Source organism: Perca fluviatilis, chromosome 19 (genome assembly GCF_010015445.1).
Source record: "Perca fluviatilis chromosome 19, GENO_Pfluv_1.0, whole genome shotgun sequence".
In the NCBI taxonomy this organism is placed as follows: domain Eukaryota; kingdom Metazoa; phylum Chordata; class Actinopteri; order Perciformes; family Percidae; genus Perca; species Perca fluviatilis.
The window spans coordinates 4,903,273-4,920,675 of NC_053130.1; the positions used below are offsets into that span (position 1 = coordinate 4,903,273).

Below are 17,403 nucleotides of genomic sequence, written 5' to 3' on the forward strand. Positions count from 1 at the left end.
TTCAGTAACCGAATAAACTTTCATTCATTCATTCATTCATATCTATCTATCTATCTATCTATCTATCTATCTATCTATCTATCTATCTATCTATCTATCTATCTATCCTATAGCTCCTGTTGCATAATTCCATTGTGAATTGGCTGAAAATTAACAAAAGCTAAATCCTCCATTAGTACTTATTTCTTCTTCTATTGTGAGTCTTGAACATCTGCTGAATGCATCAAGTGTGAACTGCCTATACTGTAGGAAAACGTACTAAGGCAGAGCGTGCTGCAGACGAATGTCACTGGCTTTGTCTCTGCACAGTGTCCGTGCGTGCCTGCTGCACGCTTCTGCCGTTTAAATGGCACTGCCCCTTTAACCGCGTGGCCGTACTGCTCATGCTCGGGGCTTTGTGCAGGAGTCCCCCCCCCCCCTCGCCTCCCCGTCACAAACCAGCTGTGGACCGGACAGCGGTAGCAGACGGAGCACAGAGAGACAGAGAGAAAAGGAGAAGCTGCGACTGTCGCATCCTGAGATAAGAGAGCAGAGAGAGAGAGAAGCAGAAGAGGGCAGCACGTCTTTGTCTGGGAGCACAGCCAGCAGGAGAGCACATCATCATCATCATCATCATCGGAGCTCCGTTGGGTTTTTTCATTTCATCTCCGGGGGATTACAGTCTCTGAGGCGGAGGCAGCAATCATCCGGTCACGGTGTTTACATCCCGAACCTTGCCTACACAGTGGAAGTTCTCTGGAAGACCTGTGGGGACGCGCTGCCGAGCGCGTAACGGCGCTTTTCCATGTTGGTGTTGCTCAGAAACGGATGGGTCCGATTGGAATTGCGTTTACATTGTTTCTTTTAAGGTCGGAACTGCATGTTTTCATAAAAGTTATTTTTTTATATATATATATATATATATATATATATATATATATCTTATATATATCTGTCCCGCAGCTTTGCTCCGCATCGCTCAGCATGTTCGGATAGTGCGTAATTATTGTTTTCCTGGGCCTTTTACCCACCGGCGTCACAGGTAGGGTACTTTATATATCTAGGCTACACCACCGCTGATGACAACACATTACCACGCAGAGTGAAAGGTGACAGCTCGTGTTCTGGTCCCGGGCTGCAGCCTCTTTAAAAAAAAAGAAAAAGAAAAGAAAAGAAAGACACTCCGCGTCCATCATGGAGGATGCTGGAGGGCTACATCTATGCACCTGGAAAAAGGCGTCCAAAAGCAGCGCGCGGCGGGACGTCCTGAAAGCATACCTGGGAGTTTTTGTCATGCTTCATCTCGTGCTTCACACGGAAGCGTCCTCGGTGTCCAAGTCCTGCGATCCGAACTGTTTTTCAGGGAAGTGCATCAACGGGACGTGCGTGTGTGACCACGGCTGGGTCGGGGATCAGTGCCAGCACTGTCAGGGGAGATTCAAGTAAGTTGGCAATCGGTATGACATCTGCCACGTGCCTTTAGGAGCAGTGGTGGAAGAAGTATCCAGATCCTTTACTTAGTTAGTAAAAGTACTAATACCACACTGTAAAAAAAGTCCTGCATTGAAAATGTTACTTAAGCAGAAGTATTTAAGTATCGTCAGGAAAATGTACTTAAAGTATTGAAAGTACTTAAAGTAAAGTATTCTGTCATATAACTAAGTGTTTAATCGGCTCATCATTTCAGCTGGACTTGTAGGCCTACATATTGTTGGGTAGGCCTAGTTACATTACACATCGTCTTTTATAAACTACATGTGTTTTATGTGCAAAAATCTATCTTAATTTGTAATGTAACTAGTAACTAAAGCTGTCAGATGAATGTAGTGGAGTAAAAAGTACAATATTTCTGTCTGAAATGTAGCGGTGTAGAAGTAGAAAGCGGCATGAAAAGTAAAGTAGAAGTAGCTCAACATTTTTACTAAAGTACAGTACTTGAGTAAATGTACTTAGTTACATTCCACCAGTGTTTAGGAGTTGGCAGGTTTGTGACATAGCCTACACCTTTATCCATTATAGCTGAATGAATAGCCTCATATTTATGGTGTTTGACTTGGTTCAGTGAATAAGTGTAGATGATTAGATTTATCTGTGTCTTTGTTGCAGTTAAAGTGAAGTCCTGTGGATGTTACCTGGCTCTAGGTGCTGCAAGAGACAATCATTTTCATTGTCGATTAATCGATTGTTTTCTCGATTAATCGGTTGGTTTGGTTTGGTCTATCAAATGTCAGAAAATGGTGAAAAATGTGTTTTTCCAAAATCCAAGATGACGTCCACAAATCTCTTGTTTTGTCCACAACTCAAAGATATTCAGTTTACTGTCACAGACGAGAGAAGGAACTAGAACATATTCACATTTACCAAGCTGCAATCAGAGAATTTGTGTTTATCTTTTCATAAAAAATGACTCAAACCGATTATCGAAATAGTTACCGATGATATTGATGATTATTAATAGTTAACAAAGTAATCGAATAATCTTAGCAGCTCTGCCTGCTGTTACCAGATTGTATGAGAGGCAATTAATGCCACAGCAAAAACAAAGATCAAGCCTCTTGATGCCGTGTAGTGACTTTTGCTGGCTGATTTTATGTTTAGAAACAGCTTCCAGTCTGCACCACAAATGCACAAATGAGTCCTTATGCATGAGCACATGCGTGCAGGAGAGGTTTAACTGGTTCAATTCAATGAGTGCAAAACACTTTTCTAAATATGACAACGTATAATTATAAGGCCCACAATGGCCTATTGCTGTCTGCTGCTCTGAGTGACTGCCACTCTCACGGTCACTTCAGAGTACTACACACAGGCCTAAACAGCCTGCTGGGACTCCTGTCTAACAGTTGCTTTTTAAAAATACATCAGGATTCAGAAATTGCACGACTGAAACATCTTGCCTCTCGATGCTCGATAATCCACCAGGCGCGTCGCGGCGCGTCCCAGAAGCGTGCGTGAAGCGGCTCTCCGCTCCGCTAAAGATATACGGGCCAGGTCTATTTTCACGCGAGCCGCGGGGCGTTCAGACAGCCGGGCAGGAAGTGAAACTGCGAGAGCATCCAGTCAGTTTGGCAAAACACCCCCCCCCCCCCAATATTGTTTATGTCTCCTCTACAACAACACGGATGACGAGAAATTCATCTTGAAGGTGGAAAAACATAACAGACATCACACATCCTTTTTTAGGACAAGGACAACACCAGAAAAGAGAAGACATGGAGTTTAATTGCAGGAGTGCTTAGAGTGGAAGGTAGATACTACAGTAGCTTAATAAACATGTGATTGTTCTTTTTAAAGTCTGAGGCGCTCACGGTTTCGTACTGTGCTCGGCGGAGGAGTGAACGCAGCCCAGCGGAAATCAGGGTCAGAAATGTTTTGAGCTGCCATGTGTTGCTACCAGGTACAGGTTGAATATGGCTGCCATTTAAAGGTCCCATGACATGGTGCTCTGACTTGGATGCTTTTATATAGGCCTTAGTGGTCCCCTAATACTGTATCTGAAGTCTCTTTTATATAGACCTTAGTGGTCCCCTAATACTGTATCTGAAGTCTCTTTTATATAGACCTTTGTGGTCCCCTAATACTGTATCTGAAGTCTCTTTTATATAGACCTTAGTGGTCCCCTAATACTGTATCTGAAGTCTCTTTTATATAGACCTTAGTGGTCCCCTAATACTGTATCTGAAGTCTCTTTATAGACCTTTGTGTCCCCTAAATGTATCTGGTTCTTTTATATAGACCTTAGTGGTCCCCTAATACTGTATCTGAAGTCTCTTTTATATAGACCCTAGTGGTCCCCTAATACTGTATCTGAAGTCTCTTTCCCGAAATTCAGCCTTGGTGCAGAATTACAGCCACTACCGTCAAGCCCCACAATGAGCTTTCCTTAGGATGTGCCATTTCTGTGTCTGTAGCTATTGAGGAGGAGAGAGGGGGGGCAAGGTGGAGGGTGGGGGTGTAGCCTTGACCAACTGCCACTTTGCTTGTTTGAAAGCCATGATGTCTCTCTCTCATGGGTGGGCCAAATTCTCTGGGCGGGCAAAGCAGAGAAAGGGGAGGTAACCTTGCTCCTTATGACCTCATAAGGAGACGATTCCTGATTGGTCCATCTGAGCTTTCATTTTCTCAAAGGCGGAGCAGGATACCGAGGGCTCGGTTTACACCTATCACCATTTCTAGCCACTGGGGGACCATAGGCAGGCTGGGGGAACTCATATTAATGTTAAAAAACCGCATGAAGTGAAATGTTCATGCCATGGGACCTTTAAATACTTTTGCAAAGGAGGACTGAAATGAAAATTCATAGGAAACTCAATGATTTAACTGCTGAAATTTCAGTGATTACTTTGCACATGGCAGACAATGTCTCCTGTGATTTGGATGCTTTTTTGTTTATTAGACAGTTGAGTTAAAAGTTCAACAAAAAGTTTAACGGAAGCACTTGTCCTTTTTCATCGAATCCCAAATAGAAGCGGTATTCAGACACTTTGAACTTCACACTAACTGTCAGAATGGGCTACCAGCGTAGATGGGCTTGAAAATAAGGCAGCTCTTTTCATCACTTTATTTCTATCTTCCAGAAAGAGCTGCCTCACTTGTCACAATGATCTCCCTTTGGTATTGTATTGGCCTGAATATGCAAATGCTACTTTTTTTTGGAGAAACATTAGCATATTAGTTGCTGATAGTATAGGGATTGGGGGAATGGATTTTGATGATCTACTTTTTGTGCAGTCCACTGCACATTTGCATATGCAGCGGTCACGCCACTTCAGAGTTAACAAAACTAACAGTTTTTAAGACTTCTAAATAGCGTTCAAGTCAATAAACAAGATTTTAAGACAATTATTATTTTCTGAAAGTTCTTCTATATCTGACTTAAATGTCCCATACTGTAAAACGTGAGACTTCCATATCTTATATTGATTATAAAGCAGGTAAGGTGTTATATAAATACTATAAAAGTATCACAATCCAAAGAGAAATGCACACAGCTCATATTTAGAAATGGTGCCTTTAAACGAGCCGTCGGGACTTCTGTAGAGTTGTGATGTCACAACTAAACAATATGTAGGTATAAAGGGCCGCTACAGTTATTCCCCCGGCTGCAACAACTGTGCAGAGACTCCGAGAGTGCAGATGCAGAAGAGCCGTAAACGCTGACCAATCAGAACGAGACTGGGCTTTTTCGGGACGCGGGCTTAAAGAGACAGTCGCTAAAACAGAGCGTTTCAGACAGAGGGTGAGGAAAGTATGACAAAGCATGTAAAGATGTTCTCGTAGAAACCCACAATAAGTATGAACCTGAAAATGACCATACTATGCTGCCTTTAATAATATGAAAGTGGGACGCCCGGGTAGCTCAGTTGGTAGAGCAGGCGCCCATGTATAGAGGTTTACTCTTCGACACAGCGGGCCCAGGTTAGACTCCGACCTGCAGCCCTTTGCTGCGTGTCGTTCCCCCTCTCTCTCCCCTTTCATGTCTTCAGCTGTCCTATCAAAATAAAGGCCAAAAGTGGGCACAAAATAATCTTTGAAAAAAAATAATAATAATAATAGTATGAAAGTGCGTAACAAATATAAACGTCTCGTGTCAAGGTGTCAATGCACAGTACTCAGTTTTTCCCATACATAGCTTCTACTTGGGCGCCCTACCCAGGTAGATTAAGACCCTCCCAGGTAGATAAACAGATATGTAAATAGTTATTTTTTTCTAAATTATCTGTTAATGTTATGTAGTCATTGTTTTCAAAAAATAGTTCATAAACCTTTGTCTGACTAGTTTATTACTGAACCCGGCCATCACACGCCATGCTGTCACATCCTGCGCCACCCACCACCACGAGGAAATTCTCAACTCAAGTATTTTTAACCCTCACATGACCACCTACACAGCCATACGACCGTCTTGAGTTGGTGTCAAGAACACTTGCTGGTTGAAAACATGGGAATCTTCCCCCTCTCTATACTGTCCATCCCATATGTCATGAACATGTCTCTTTCCTATAGAATTTACATTAAGATGAACCTAACGCGCCAGGAGGTGACTGGTTTAAAGAAATGCCAATAAACCAAAGCACTTTTTTTTTTTTTCATCCAGGAATGTTGTGTGAACTAGCCAGACCCTCCTCCGCAGCACTGTGGAGCAAGGTCTTGCAATGCGAGACTACTTATAGCTTGACAAGATATATTTTCGTGCGATGTGTGTATGTGTTCACATAAATATAACTTATCTAGGCTCTGGCATAGTAATTGCCGTTCAAGGTGTCCTGTCCACAGTTTTACACTCCAGTGTATAGAGCTCTATATATTTACAGCATATAGTGTCCGTTTTATAATGGTGGTGGCCTTTTTGGGGAGGTTTTTTGTAGCATTACCATATGGTTGGCCACAGGAAACCATTGGCAGTAAGGCCCATTCTCCTGCACTGTATGTGGCCCTGTTGATGCCTAGATATTTTGCATACGGATGGTGTGCTAAACATATAATTATTGGGCAATTATTGAAAAAGAATTGAAAACAGTTTTGCCCTGAAAGCATGTAATCTGCTCTTTCTATTTATTTCATGAAAACATGCCTTTGTACTAAGCTCGGTTTATTATAAATCATCCAGTAATCCATCTGAAAAACATCGACTGGAGGTTGTTTTGGTGGATTGTGAACTAGATGAATCTCCCCGTCGACAAGCAATATTGTAGAAACAGTGCTGTCCAAATACGTGTGTTATCTAAATGATTGTGGCTACGTCAGCTGTATATATATAGTGAGGACAGACTGGAGAGCAGTGGAGCAGAGAATAAGGACCTGGGCAAGCCTCGAAAATACTCAATACTAAAGCCTCAGCGGTCACTGGGTAGCAGTTGGGATGGTCAGGACACACACACACACACACACACACACACACACACACACACACACACACACACACACACACACACACACACACACACACACACACCATTGTGTTTCATATCCACACAGACAGCTCCAATAAAGGAGAAATAGGGAGTAGGTTCTGTTTGTCTATTAGGTGTTAGTGCTCTGTAGAGTTTTATTGGTCCGCAGTCTCACCCTCTTTTTTCTGAGGGCGTTCTCTCTTTTGCTTTGTTTTGTCTCTGCTGCTCTGGCTCTCTTTGTCCAGACTAGATAAAGTCGTGCTTGTTGTCACATATAACACAAGTCACACCAACACACACAAACACACCCCCAGAATTCAGTCTGAACCAGATATGAGAGCCGCTAGACTGAACCAGACCGTAAATGTGAGGTTGAAGAGGCTCAAAGAGGCTGAAAATCTCAGCAGGGCTGTAGTTTCATACTGTACAAGCGACACCTTTCACACTGAAGAATCATTAAATATATTGTTAATAATCAATATATTGATTAAAGGAGCTTTGTTAGGATAAACTTAGTCTATATCCATGACGTTCCACTTCCACGATTGCTCTAGTGCCGCCGGACATTCAGACGGGTGTCACTCTTTTCGGGCCGGATGTCTGTCACCTTCCGCTTTCTTTGTGTTGTAATTTAGCTAGACTGTCCTATCTGAGTTTTCTGTTGCACGACTAAAACAACCTTTGAACGTACACATGTTCCACCCAAACAGGTTCCTTCCAGAGGCTATTTTGCAGAGGCTCCGTGGCTCCGTCCAAGACGATTGTGATTGGTTTAAAAATAAAAAATGCAAATAAACCTGAGCACGTTTTTCTCCCATCCCAGAAGTGAACTTTTTTTTTTTGCAGGATGGTAGGGGAAGACTCATGACTATTCATTAGGGAACTCATCCTGAATGCCTAGTACTCGTTGCCTGCTATGGTTGGGTTGGTTAGGTTTAGGCAAGAGGAGTGGGATTGGTTATGATTAGGGTAAGAATGTCAGGGCGAGCCAGTCAGGGATTAGTCTTCCCCTACCACCCTACAAAAATTTAATTCGCATCCCGGAATGCTGTGTGGACTAGCCAGACCTTCCTCCGCAGCGCTGTGGAGGAAGACCTGGCAATGCGAGACTAGGATAAACTGTATAAAAGAAACCAGGACTGACTGTTGGCAGGAGAAGGTAGTAAATCCCAGACTATGGTATTGAAATGAAGGCTACATCCACACTGCTGCGTTTTGGTCTAAAAACGAATATCTTTTGCTATGCCTGCGACTCCTGTCCACACTACTCCGGCTTTTCCGAGCCCCTAAAACGGAGACATTTGGAGACACTGCTGCCCCCGTTTTGGTATTATAAGTCCTGGGTTGCTTTGTAGTCTGGACGGGCACAAACCACAAATGGAGGCCTTTGGAAACGACATTGCACATTCGTCAGTCTTATCGGTTACGTTACGCACGTAGGCTTGCATACCTTTCAGTAAAAGTTAAAACTCGTCGTCGGTCCAAGCTAAGAAACCCCTGGTCTAACTTTTCGCCATTGTTGTTCTTTCTCCAAAGTATTTTCTGTATTTTCAACTTAGCAGAGTAACCGGAGAGTAACGTCACACAATCTGCTTCCTGTTTACACCGGCACGCACGTGCCCAGTGTGTGCGAATGGTCATGTGAAATGAATTGTCAGACTTGTTATTATGGAGATAAGTTCTGCTACTGGAGCTAAAACCCTCGTGTGGGCCGAGATGGTTTTTTGTCTCAAACCTCCGCTTAGAAATGAAAACGTAGTTGCGTAGATGTAGAGTAAGGGCCTTGTACTTTACAATGTAAAAATACTGACGCAAAATACTGCAGTGCTGTGAGTTACAGTACAAGGCCAAACGCACTTGAAAGCAAATCCCCTATGTAGTTGTGAAAAAACTTTTAAAACATTGGTTACACTTTACTTGAAGGTATCTACATAAGAGTGACATGACACTGTCATGAACGTGTCATAAACATTATAAACAAGTCATAGACGTTTATGACATAACGCTTCTTAACGCGTTTTTGTCATGACAAGTTAGGGTTAGGGTTAGGGTTAGGGTTCATGTGTCATGACAGTGTCATGTGTTGATGACAGTGTCGTGTCACTCTTATGTAGATACCTTCAAGTAAAGTGTTACCAAACATTTTTTTTTAATATTAGGTGAGTGATTTCAGAATGTTTTGTGGCTTAACACACATTCATGAGTCTTTTTAAGTCGCTGTCGACTGCAGTGAAGCGAAACCTCCAGGTAGAAGCTTTTCATCAGACTAAATAGGTTACCTGGTTATCCTTATTCAACCTCACGGCGGAGAGGAGGCTGGGAAACACTCGTGGACCGACGCGGCTGTGCGTCTGGCAGTTTTAACATCAAACTGTCTCATGCTGCACATCAAAGTAAATCTATACGCCCAAGGTTTTCCAGGATGAAGCGCTGCATTAATCTCCCTTTGTCTCTCGCATGGTAAGTGCAGGCAGCCAGAAACACTGGAGGGCCAGGGTGAAATCAACTCGCACTGATCAAACCGTTTAAGTCATTATCTCACAACAGAGATGCAGCAGAGGGTTCTGGGAAAAAAAAGAAAAAAAAAGGGTGTTGATGAGCTAATTGATAGAAGATAGGAGAATAAAATGAGAATGTGTCTCTGAACTGTCTCGTTGCTGACTTGTTGTAAAGCCATCGCTCAGTGTGCAGAGGCCACATTGGAGGTTTTTGCCTCTCAGACAGGCAGCCGGAGCCGAGTAAGCTTTATTTATCACACTGGAGCCGGATAAGTGGACTGAGGCGACCTAGAGTTCAAACACTCAACGCAAGATGGGATTTAAAAAATTTACCACCTCTTCAAGTCATTAGGAAGAGTTCCTGGCATGCACATAATTCTTCAAAAAGAAATTCATCATTACGATTTTTATTTCCAAAATGGGATTATAGTTTTGGGTTAAACCCCTAAACTACATGTCTGATTTAATCTGTCTACTAATACTGAGAGCGCAGTTTAGATGTTATGGTGCCACAGAAATCCTATTACATGACGCAGTTATGAGCGTCATGAGGCCTTTCCCCTGTTGGCTCAGGAATTTGAACCAGCAACCTTCTAGTAAACTCTGACTGGACTGTAATGGAAATTGAGATAATAATAAAGAATTTATTCTTCACCAGGGATTTAAGGTTCCAGAGGATTTTATTGAATGGGAATCCAGCATTGACTCTGAACCCAGTGGATTCCCTAGATGTATTTGAGTTTAGTTTTAAAAAACACAAAGGTCAAAAGAACTTAAAGTGCCTATATTATGAAAAAAAAATCACTTTTTCTGGGATTTGGGGTGTTAGGTTGTGTCTCTGGTGCTTCCACACACATACAAACTTGGAAAAAAAACCATTCATGCTGTTTTGAGTGAGATACGGTTCCTGAATGTGTCCTGCCTTCATTCTCCATGTGAGCTTTTCAAAATCTGCACCGCTTTTTACATCACTAGCCGAAACGAGGTGGCTAACTGTAGCATGCTAGCGCTAGCATGCTAGCTTGTTCTGAATGGCAAAACACTGCTACAACACACACTAGTTCACCCTAATCTACAAAAGAACTACTTCCATGTCCCTGTTCTGAAGGTACTCCACGCAAAGTGTGAAGTGCGCCCTCGTTTAGAAGAAGTCTCCCGGCTAATCCTGCCTTGTACAGGCCAAAGCTGGAGAAACAGCTGATATGATCCTTACCTAGCTACTGCGCATCTGCGACTGCCAACAAAGATGTTACAGCAGTGTGATGCCTCACTCTGTAGCTAAAACAGAGAGCTCAACACACAGGGTGAAAAGAGGAGCTGCAGTAATGTGCAGTACAACAAAAATATGGTGTTTTTTGAAAATTAAACCATGTAAACCTATCCTGCTACAACCTCAAAATACCATAACGAACCTGAAAATGAGCATTATATGGGCACTTTAAACTACAGTAGTTTTACTGTACAGTAGCTCAGTATTGCGATTAGCTAAATTCGCCAGTTAGGAGCTGGATCCAAAATGGAACCAGCTATCAGAACTAAACTTCTTCATTTGATGTAGCCACAGGGCTTTGAAAAAAATCTGTTTGAAAGAATCCCTACGCTAATAATCGCACAATTTCACACAAATGTCTAATAGCATGAAATGATGAAGTGGTTATTTATACCCAAAATGTCGAAGGTCAATTTCACTGTGACATCATAACGTTTGGCAAAAGCACTTTTGCCGGACGTTATTCAACGCCATAACTCAGGAACACAAGTCAAATACTGAGTCGGTGACGCTGATCTTGAAACTGTGCTGATTATTAAGATCTTCTGTGCTGCCGGGTTGAAGACGTGTTTCGCCCCAAAAAAATACACTTAATACATTTTATCAAATTCCTTCTTCACTACGTATATTATACGAGCATGGACATGGATGCAAACTGCAACTCGACTGGTTTGCGGAGGCATATAACTGCAAGGCGGTAGTTGCTCTTTGCTTTGCTTTGATGGTCACACTTACCAACGTTTTTCTAAATATTTCATAGTGAGGTCGTTTGGCTCCTAAAAGCTTGTAAGAGTTTCACCTCTGCAACATGCTGTCGTGCCATTTTTGTGTGAATCATTTATTTTCTTTATTAAGCAGTTTTATTTATTTATATTAAACCTTCTTGAATGCCCCACATGTGAATGAAGGAGAAATGTGTTAATTCCTGATTGACATGCCGACATATTGAACCTGGAGTTAGTTTCTGAGGAAAACAAACTGTGACGAGATAACATTTAGAATGCCTTCGGAGAAGATTTAGGCATTGAAACCACCAGGACCTTATTAAAAGCAGTATATCTCAAAATACACTCAATTTGTTTAATGACAACAACAAATATGAATATACATTTATAAACATGTGGTCTAAAAGTGATCTAAATATCAACCCATGCCTGAAGATTAGGAGAAGGAAGCCATTCAAGGACAAAAGAACCACATGAGTGTTATAGTGAGAGACAGGATGAGTGGAGACAGAGAGTGCTTTTCTGACATCAGAGTCATCATCTGCAGACACAGGCTTTAACCCTGAATGTGTGTGTGTGTGTGTGTGTGTGTGTGTGTGTGTGTGTGTGTGTGTGTGTGTGTGTGTGTGTGTGTGTGTGTGTGTGTGTGTGTGTGTGTGAGATTAAACCCTCGGGCAGTTTGCAGTGATGATGACAGCTCGTGAACTAAAGTTGCCACTGCACTGTGCGGAGTTTTAGGGTGTGTTTGTGTTTATTGTGTGTGTGTGTGCGTGTGTCTTTGTGTGTGTGTGTTTGGTTTGTTGTGTGTGTGTGTTTGTGTGTTCTGTGAGAAAGCATGTGAGCGTTTGCGAGGGAGGAGCACCGGACGGCCATCTGTCCAGTGTGTGTTAATCCCGCTATGATGAGAGCGAAAGCAAGGGCAGCACACACACACACACACACACACACACAGTTGGATTGCTGGGTGTATTACATGAATCATAACCCCCTGTGTTCTTCTCTGAGGCTGTAGCGGTTTCAGAGAGATGAGCTGTGTTGAATCACAAACTATTCATACACAAGTATGCCATGGAATTGAGTTTGTAGTGCGTTCCAACTGCATAGTATGTGTAGATTTTGTGTACATGAGAAAAGCCCGGATGTATTCTAGATTAGCCAGAATTTCAGAGTAGGCAGCATGAGTTTACCGGACAGGGGTCAGCCCTATGTTCCCACAGCCCAATAGTCCCACAGCCCTATGTTCCCACATTTCTAAGAATTTGTTTTTCACTGAAAATTAGGCCCTATGTTAGGGTTAGGGTTACAATCCATCTGTAGTCCATTGCTACTGGATAATAGGTTGGGTGTAATTGGCTACCAAATCGGGAGAAAGGGGGGATAAAATCTGATACAAATTTATGAAAAAGGAACTGTGGGAACGTAGGGCCTACTTTTGGAAAAAAGTCTTAGAAATGTGGGAACATAGGGCTGTGGGAACATAGGCACGCTCCCATTGGACATTCTCAACCGCCACAAAATGCATTGCCTCTCTTAAGACTGTCCAACCGCGGGGCCTATGCACATTTGCATTATGTTTCACAGTGGACATTTGTAGTTTACTGAGAAGGTAAAACTTTATTCATTCTGCATTTAGTTGAACTTTTAATTCCCTTTCTATCGCGCACTAAGCACTTATTTTTGCACAGCTTTATCGCTCTCAAAAACTGCCTACGTAAGCCTAAAAGATTTGATCTCGTAGTACGAGATCAAATCTCCTAATTGGGTGATAAACTTTAAGATATTATCTCCTACGCTGCAGATAAACTGGCCAACAATGCCGGTATTTTTTTAATGTATTTTCACCTTAGCTTTTCAGGGCTTCTGTACAAAAGCAGGAAGGGGCAGGAAATAGTGTGGTTTAGAGTTGTACACCCAATTGCAGAGGCTAGCATGGCTAGCGGGCTAACGGCAGCAGTCCACAAAGCTGTACATTTTATAGTGTTTTATCAAACATTTTACCGTTATTACCATCTGTCACTGTGGACCCACCGCAGCCAAGCAGCACCCTTCCTTCTCTGCTGCTTGGATTGTTTTGCCACGCAGTTCTAAAATCCAACCCGGGAATACAAGTCAAAAATGGTTACTACAGCTCGTCAAGCTTTACTGTTTAAGTAGAGCATTTTCTATAATGTATGGAACACATTTAACCACTTAATTGAACTCTCTGGTTTCTAAAAGTATGGAGAACTACAGTACATCACCAGTTGTTCCAGGCAGTCAATACTTCAAACCCACAACTAGCCTGCACATTCAATCTGTCTCCTAATGATGATGTCACAACCTCTCCGCCATGCCCCACACAGCCTCGTTGGATCAATAGTCATTTGGCCGTGTGCGTACAGTCTGAACGACCCGCCAGACACACTCTCCATTTACCGCCTTTGTCAGTTCAGTAACCAGATTAGTGTTTGTGGTAAAGTCAAGTGTCCCTCCATCACTGGATCATTAGACGTGTGTTGACGTACAGTGTCTTCCATTAGAGTATAACAGAGGACAGAGTTGGCTCATTAACCCAAGTCCCCACGTGTGTGTGTGTGTGTGTGTGTGTGTATGTGTGTGTGTGTCAGTATGGTCTATATCGGTGGTTATCAACCCTTTTTTGGTCCAGCGCCCCCCTATCCATTATCCAGTTCCCTTACCCCCCTCCTAACCTGACTCTGCCAGATGGATTGCTGCGCATTTGCTCGGCATATCCATCTGGGAACTTTCCGTTGGAGAACTTTTGGGAAGGGGCGAAAATCCGGGTTAGCTGATTGGATAAACCATCTGTCTATCACCACCTATGTTGGGGATAGACGGGCCAAATCAACCAATCAGATCAAACTCTTGCCGAAACCAGCCGGGAGAAGAGCAAAAACATCTTTTCCTCCGAGAAAAGCCTCCAGTGACGTTTTTTTGCTCTTCTTTCAACGAAGGAATACTTTCTAATTCGGATAAAACTTGCACGATAGCTACGCTCATCTCATCCGTGGAAGCCGCCGCGTTGTTTAGACTGAACAGTCGCTTCTTGTTGCGTCACATCTAAACCCGCCTCAAAACCAACGCTGATTGGTCGGTTGTTTGGCGAACGGCTCCAAATGTTCTCTATCTCAAGATGCCAGACTGATCTGCGAGTAGAAAACTGGAGCTCGCCAGATCAGGACGGTCTCACGAGGCTACCCCCCCTATCTGACATATTTTTAAATTAGCATTTTTGTAAATATTTCACGTACACCCTACAGTACCCCATTTGAGAAACACTGCTTTAAATTGTTAACTGGTATTGTTGTGAATCATTGGTGTAAACTCGGCTTAAAACAAACGCCCCCCCAAGGGCACCTCAATGACCCCCTTTCCAAAGTATTGCTTCCAGCGTTCCGTTGAGAAACACTGGTCTATATCCTTGACGTTCCACATCCGCCGGATGCATGTATTTCCCGTTTCCTTCCGCTTTCTTTGTGTTGGAATTTTAAATTCGGTGGATTAATGAGGACTATTATTTACTCAGATCTCAGATCAGGGGCCTGTTTCACAAAACCAAGATAAGGGATTACGGGATTTCCTGGTTATCCTGGATGAATTAAGCCTTGATTCGTTTAAAGCGGAGGCACATAAATCACCATGGAGATTTATTTGTGCAGCTAGCCTGGTCTGACCAGGCTAACAGCCAGATTTATTTAACCTGAGCCTTTTCTGATACCCAGCAGAGGTTTTACCCTATTGTTATTATCAGCCTGGATTAAAATACAACAAGTGCATATTGCTGTTATTTAAGTACTGTTATTATTTTATTGTTGTGACCATTATTTTTTATTTATAATTATTCATGTGACAGTCATTGTTACTGTTATATTGCTGTATGAGACTGCTGTTCATATTGCTGTTAGAAGTTTGATGAATATATTATGGCAGTTGTTGAGATAATTAGAAAAGGCTGATAACATTTCAAATGTGTTTTAAATGAAGTCTGTTACTAAGGGCAATACATACAATGCTGTACATTTCTATAGTTGGCCAATGCACCTTGAATTATCTTAGTTGATTAATTTTTTTTAAATTCTTTAACAATAAGGATCATGTTTGCATTGTATTTGGCATTCTTAGCACACAATTTATGTTGTCCAGTAAACTGGGAATATAATTTGGGAGGATTGTACAATTTAAGAACATATCCTAATGGTACAATCCTCCCAAATGATAGTCTTAGTTCACTGGACCACTAACTATCTAGTGATGTAGGCTACTGTACATTCATGTAACAACAGGGAGAGGACACCTCAATGGTTTTTGACCTCATATTTGGGGGGAAATAACTAATGAATATACTCTGTTCCATTCAGTGTGCATGGAATTTATCACTTCATTTATCATCACTTCATTATTATCTTCATAGTTTCTAGATTTTAGAGTCCAATTTCTTCAGTGTCTTTATTTTCTATGTCCATATATACAAGGAGCAAGGCATATAATATGTAGAGAAGGAAACTCGGCCTCTATAAAAATAAAAAAGAAACGCGAAAAAGCGTGGCAGATATCGGACCGACTGAATGATAGTCTAAAATATACATTTATGAACTACTGTTCTTAACTGAAACCATTCAATGAGTCACTGTCATTTGCAAAAACGAACAGTTGTACACTTTGCATTAAAAGCGAGCAGTGGAAGTTAATATGACTTAGGAAACTTATATTTTAGCCCATGAGAGGAGGAGAGGAACAGAGTGAAAGAGATATTTACGCATCATGCTCACTTTTAAGGCAAAGAGTACAACTGTTAATGTGTGCAAATGATTAGTAGCCTAATCCTTGAATGGAATGATTATGACGGCTTCAATTCAGAGCCGTGCGTTAATTAATATATTAGCTACAATTACGCATTCAGTTGGTCCGTGATCGTCTGCTACTCGCTCCGTTTCATTACAGCGGTTCTTTTCTTTTTATACAAATAATGTGTTTCACGCCGTCCATACTTCCACAAGAAGCTGCTGCTCACTCTGTATAAAGTATGTACAATGCGTTCTCCATTGTGGCATCAGTAATCAGTGATCCCTCGCGTTTTTGAGGAAAGCGTGGACGCGATCTATCTGAATTACTAGCCGGCTCAACCTGTCGCTCCCTCAGCCTGGCTGGTCTTTGTGAATGCACCGCCAGCTGCACAGATTAGACTAGGGCCCGCTTATCGTTCTTTTAATTTGCTTTTGTGACAGGCATCTCTGCAGGGTAAATTGACACAGCTAGCTAGACGATCTGTCCAATCTGAGTTTTCTCTCGCATGACTATTTTGCAGGGCTCCGTGCGGAGTTTAGCACCGCCCATGACGATTCTGATTGGTTTAAAGAAATGCCATTAACCCTTGTGTTGTCTTCCCAATCGACCATGCAACTTTTGTTTTTCTGGGTCTTTTGCTTTCCCGATGTTTTTGTCCCTTTTCCCGACGTTTTTGCCGATGTTTTTATCCATCTTTTCTGCGTTTTTTTGACGTTTTTGTTGGTTTCTTCCCACGTTTTTGAAGCTTTTTCGTACATTTTTTCATCATCATAATTTTTCCCAATGCTATAAAATTGAATTAAACCAAATGTAATGAAAGTACTGAACTGATTGTTTTTTTTTTACTTGTTATGAGCTTTTTCTTTTTTTGACAATTTGGTTGAAAGAAACCCAAATTTCTGATATGGAAACTTTTTGAAAATGGGTCAAATTTGACCCGAGGACAACAGGATGGTTAAACCAGAGCATTATTTTCCTCCCATCCCCGAATGCTATGTGGACCCTCCTTCAGCGTGCTTTGGAGGAGGGTCTGGCAAAGCGAGACTAGTGTCAGTTATTACTTTAGACCAGAGCAATTTCTACTCTTGAGCTAATTTGCTCTGGAATTTAGTACCGGTACCCAATGGTAATTTACTCTCTCTGCAACAACAACAATTTCATTTTAGTTTAGAGGAAGAATTTCTAAGAATTTAGACCATTTTACTATTGATATATATCTATAACACAAAATAAATAAAACCCATCCCTCCAGT

The 17,403-nt window shown here is 42.0% G+C and overlaps 1 protein-coding gene across 4 annotated transcripts in view; it reads left to right on the forward strand.

The window, feature by feature from the left end:
- Positions 1–449: 449 nt before the first annotated feature.
- atrnl1a (attractin-like 1a) overlaps positions 450–17,403 on the forward strand; it is a 345,015-nt gene continuing 328,061 nt past the window's right edge. For all 4 annotated transcript variants that reach the window (XM_039784008.1, XM_039784009.1, XM_039784010.1 and 1 more), the window contains exon 1: positions 450–1,421. In XM_039784008.1, coding sequence (XP_039639942.1) covers positions 1,174–1,421 — 248 coding nt within the window. In that variant the 5' untranslated portion in view covers positions 450–1,173. The remainder of the gene's footprint in view (positions 1,422–17,403) is intronic.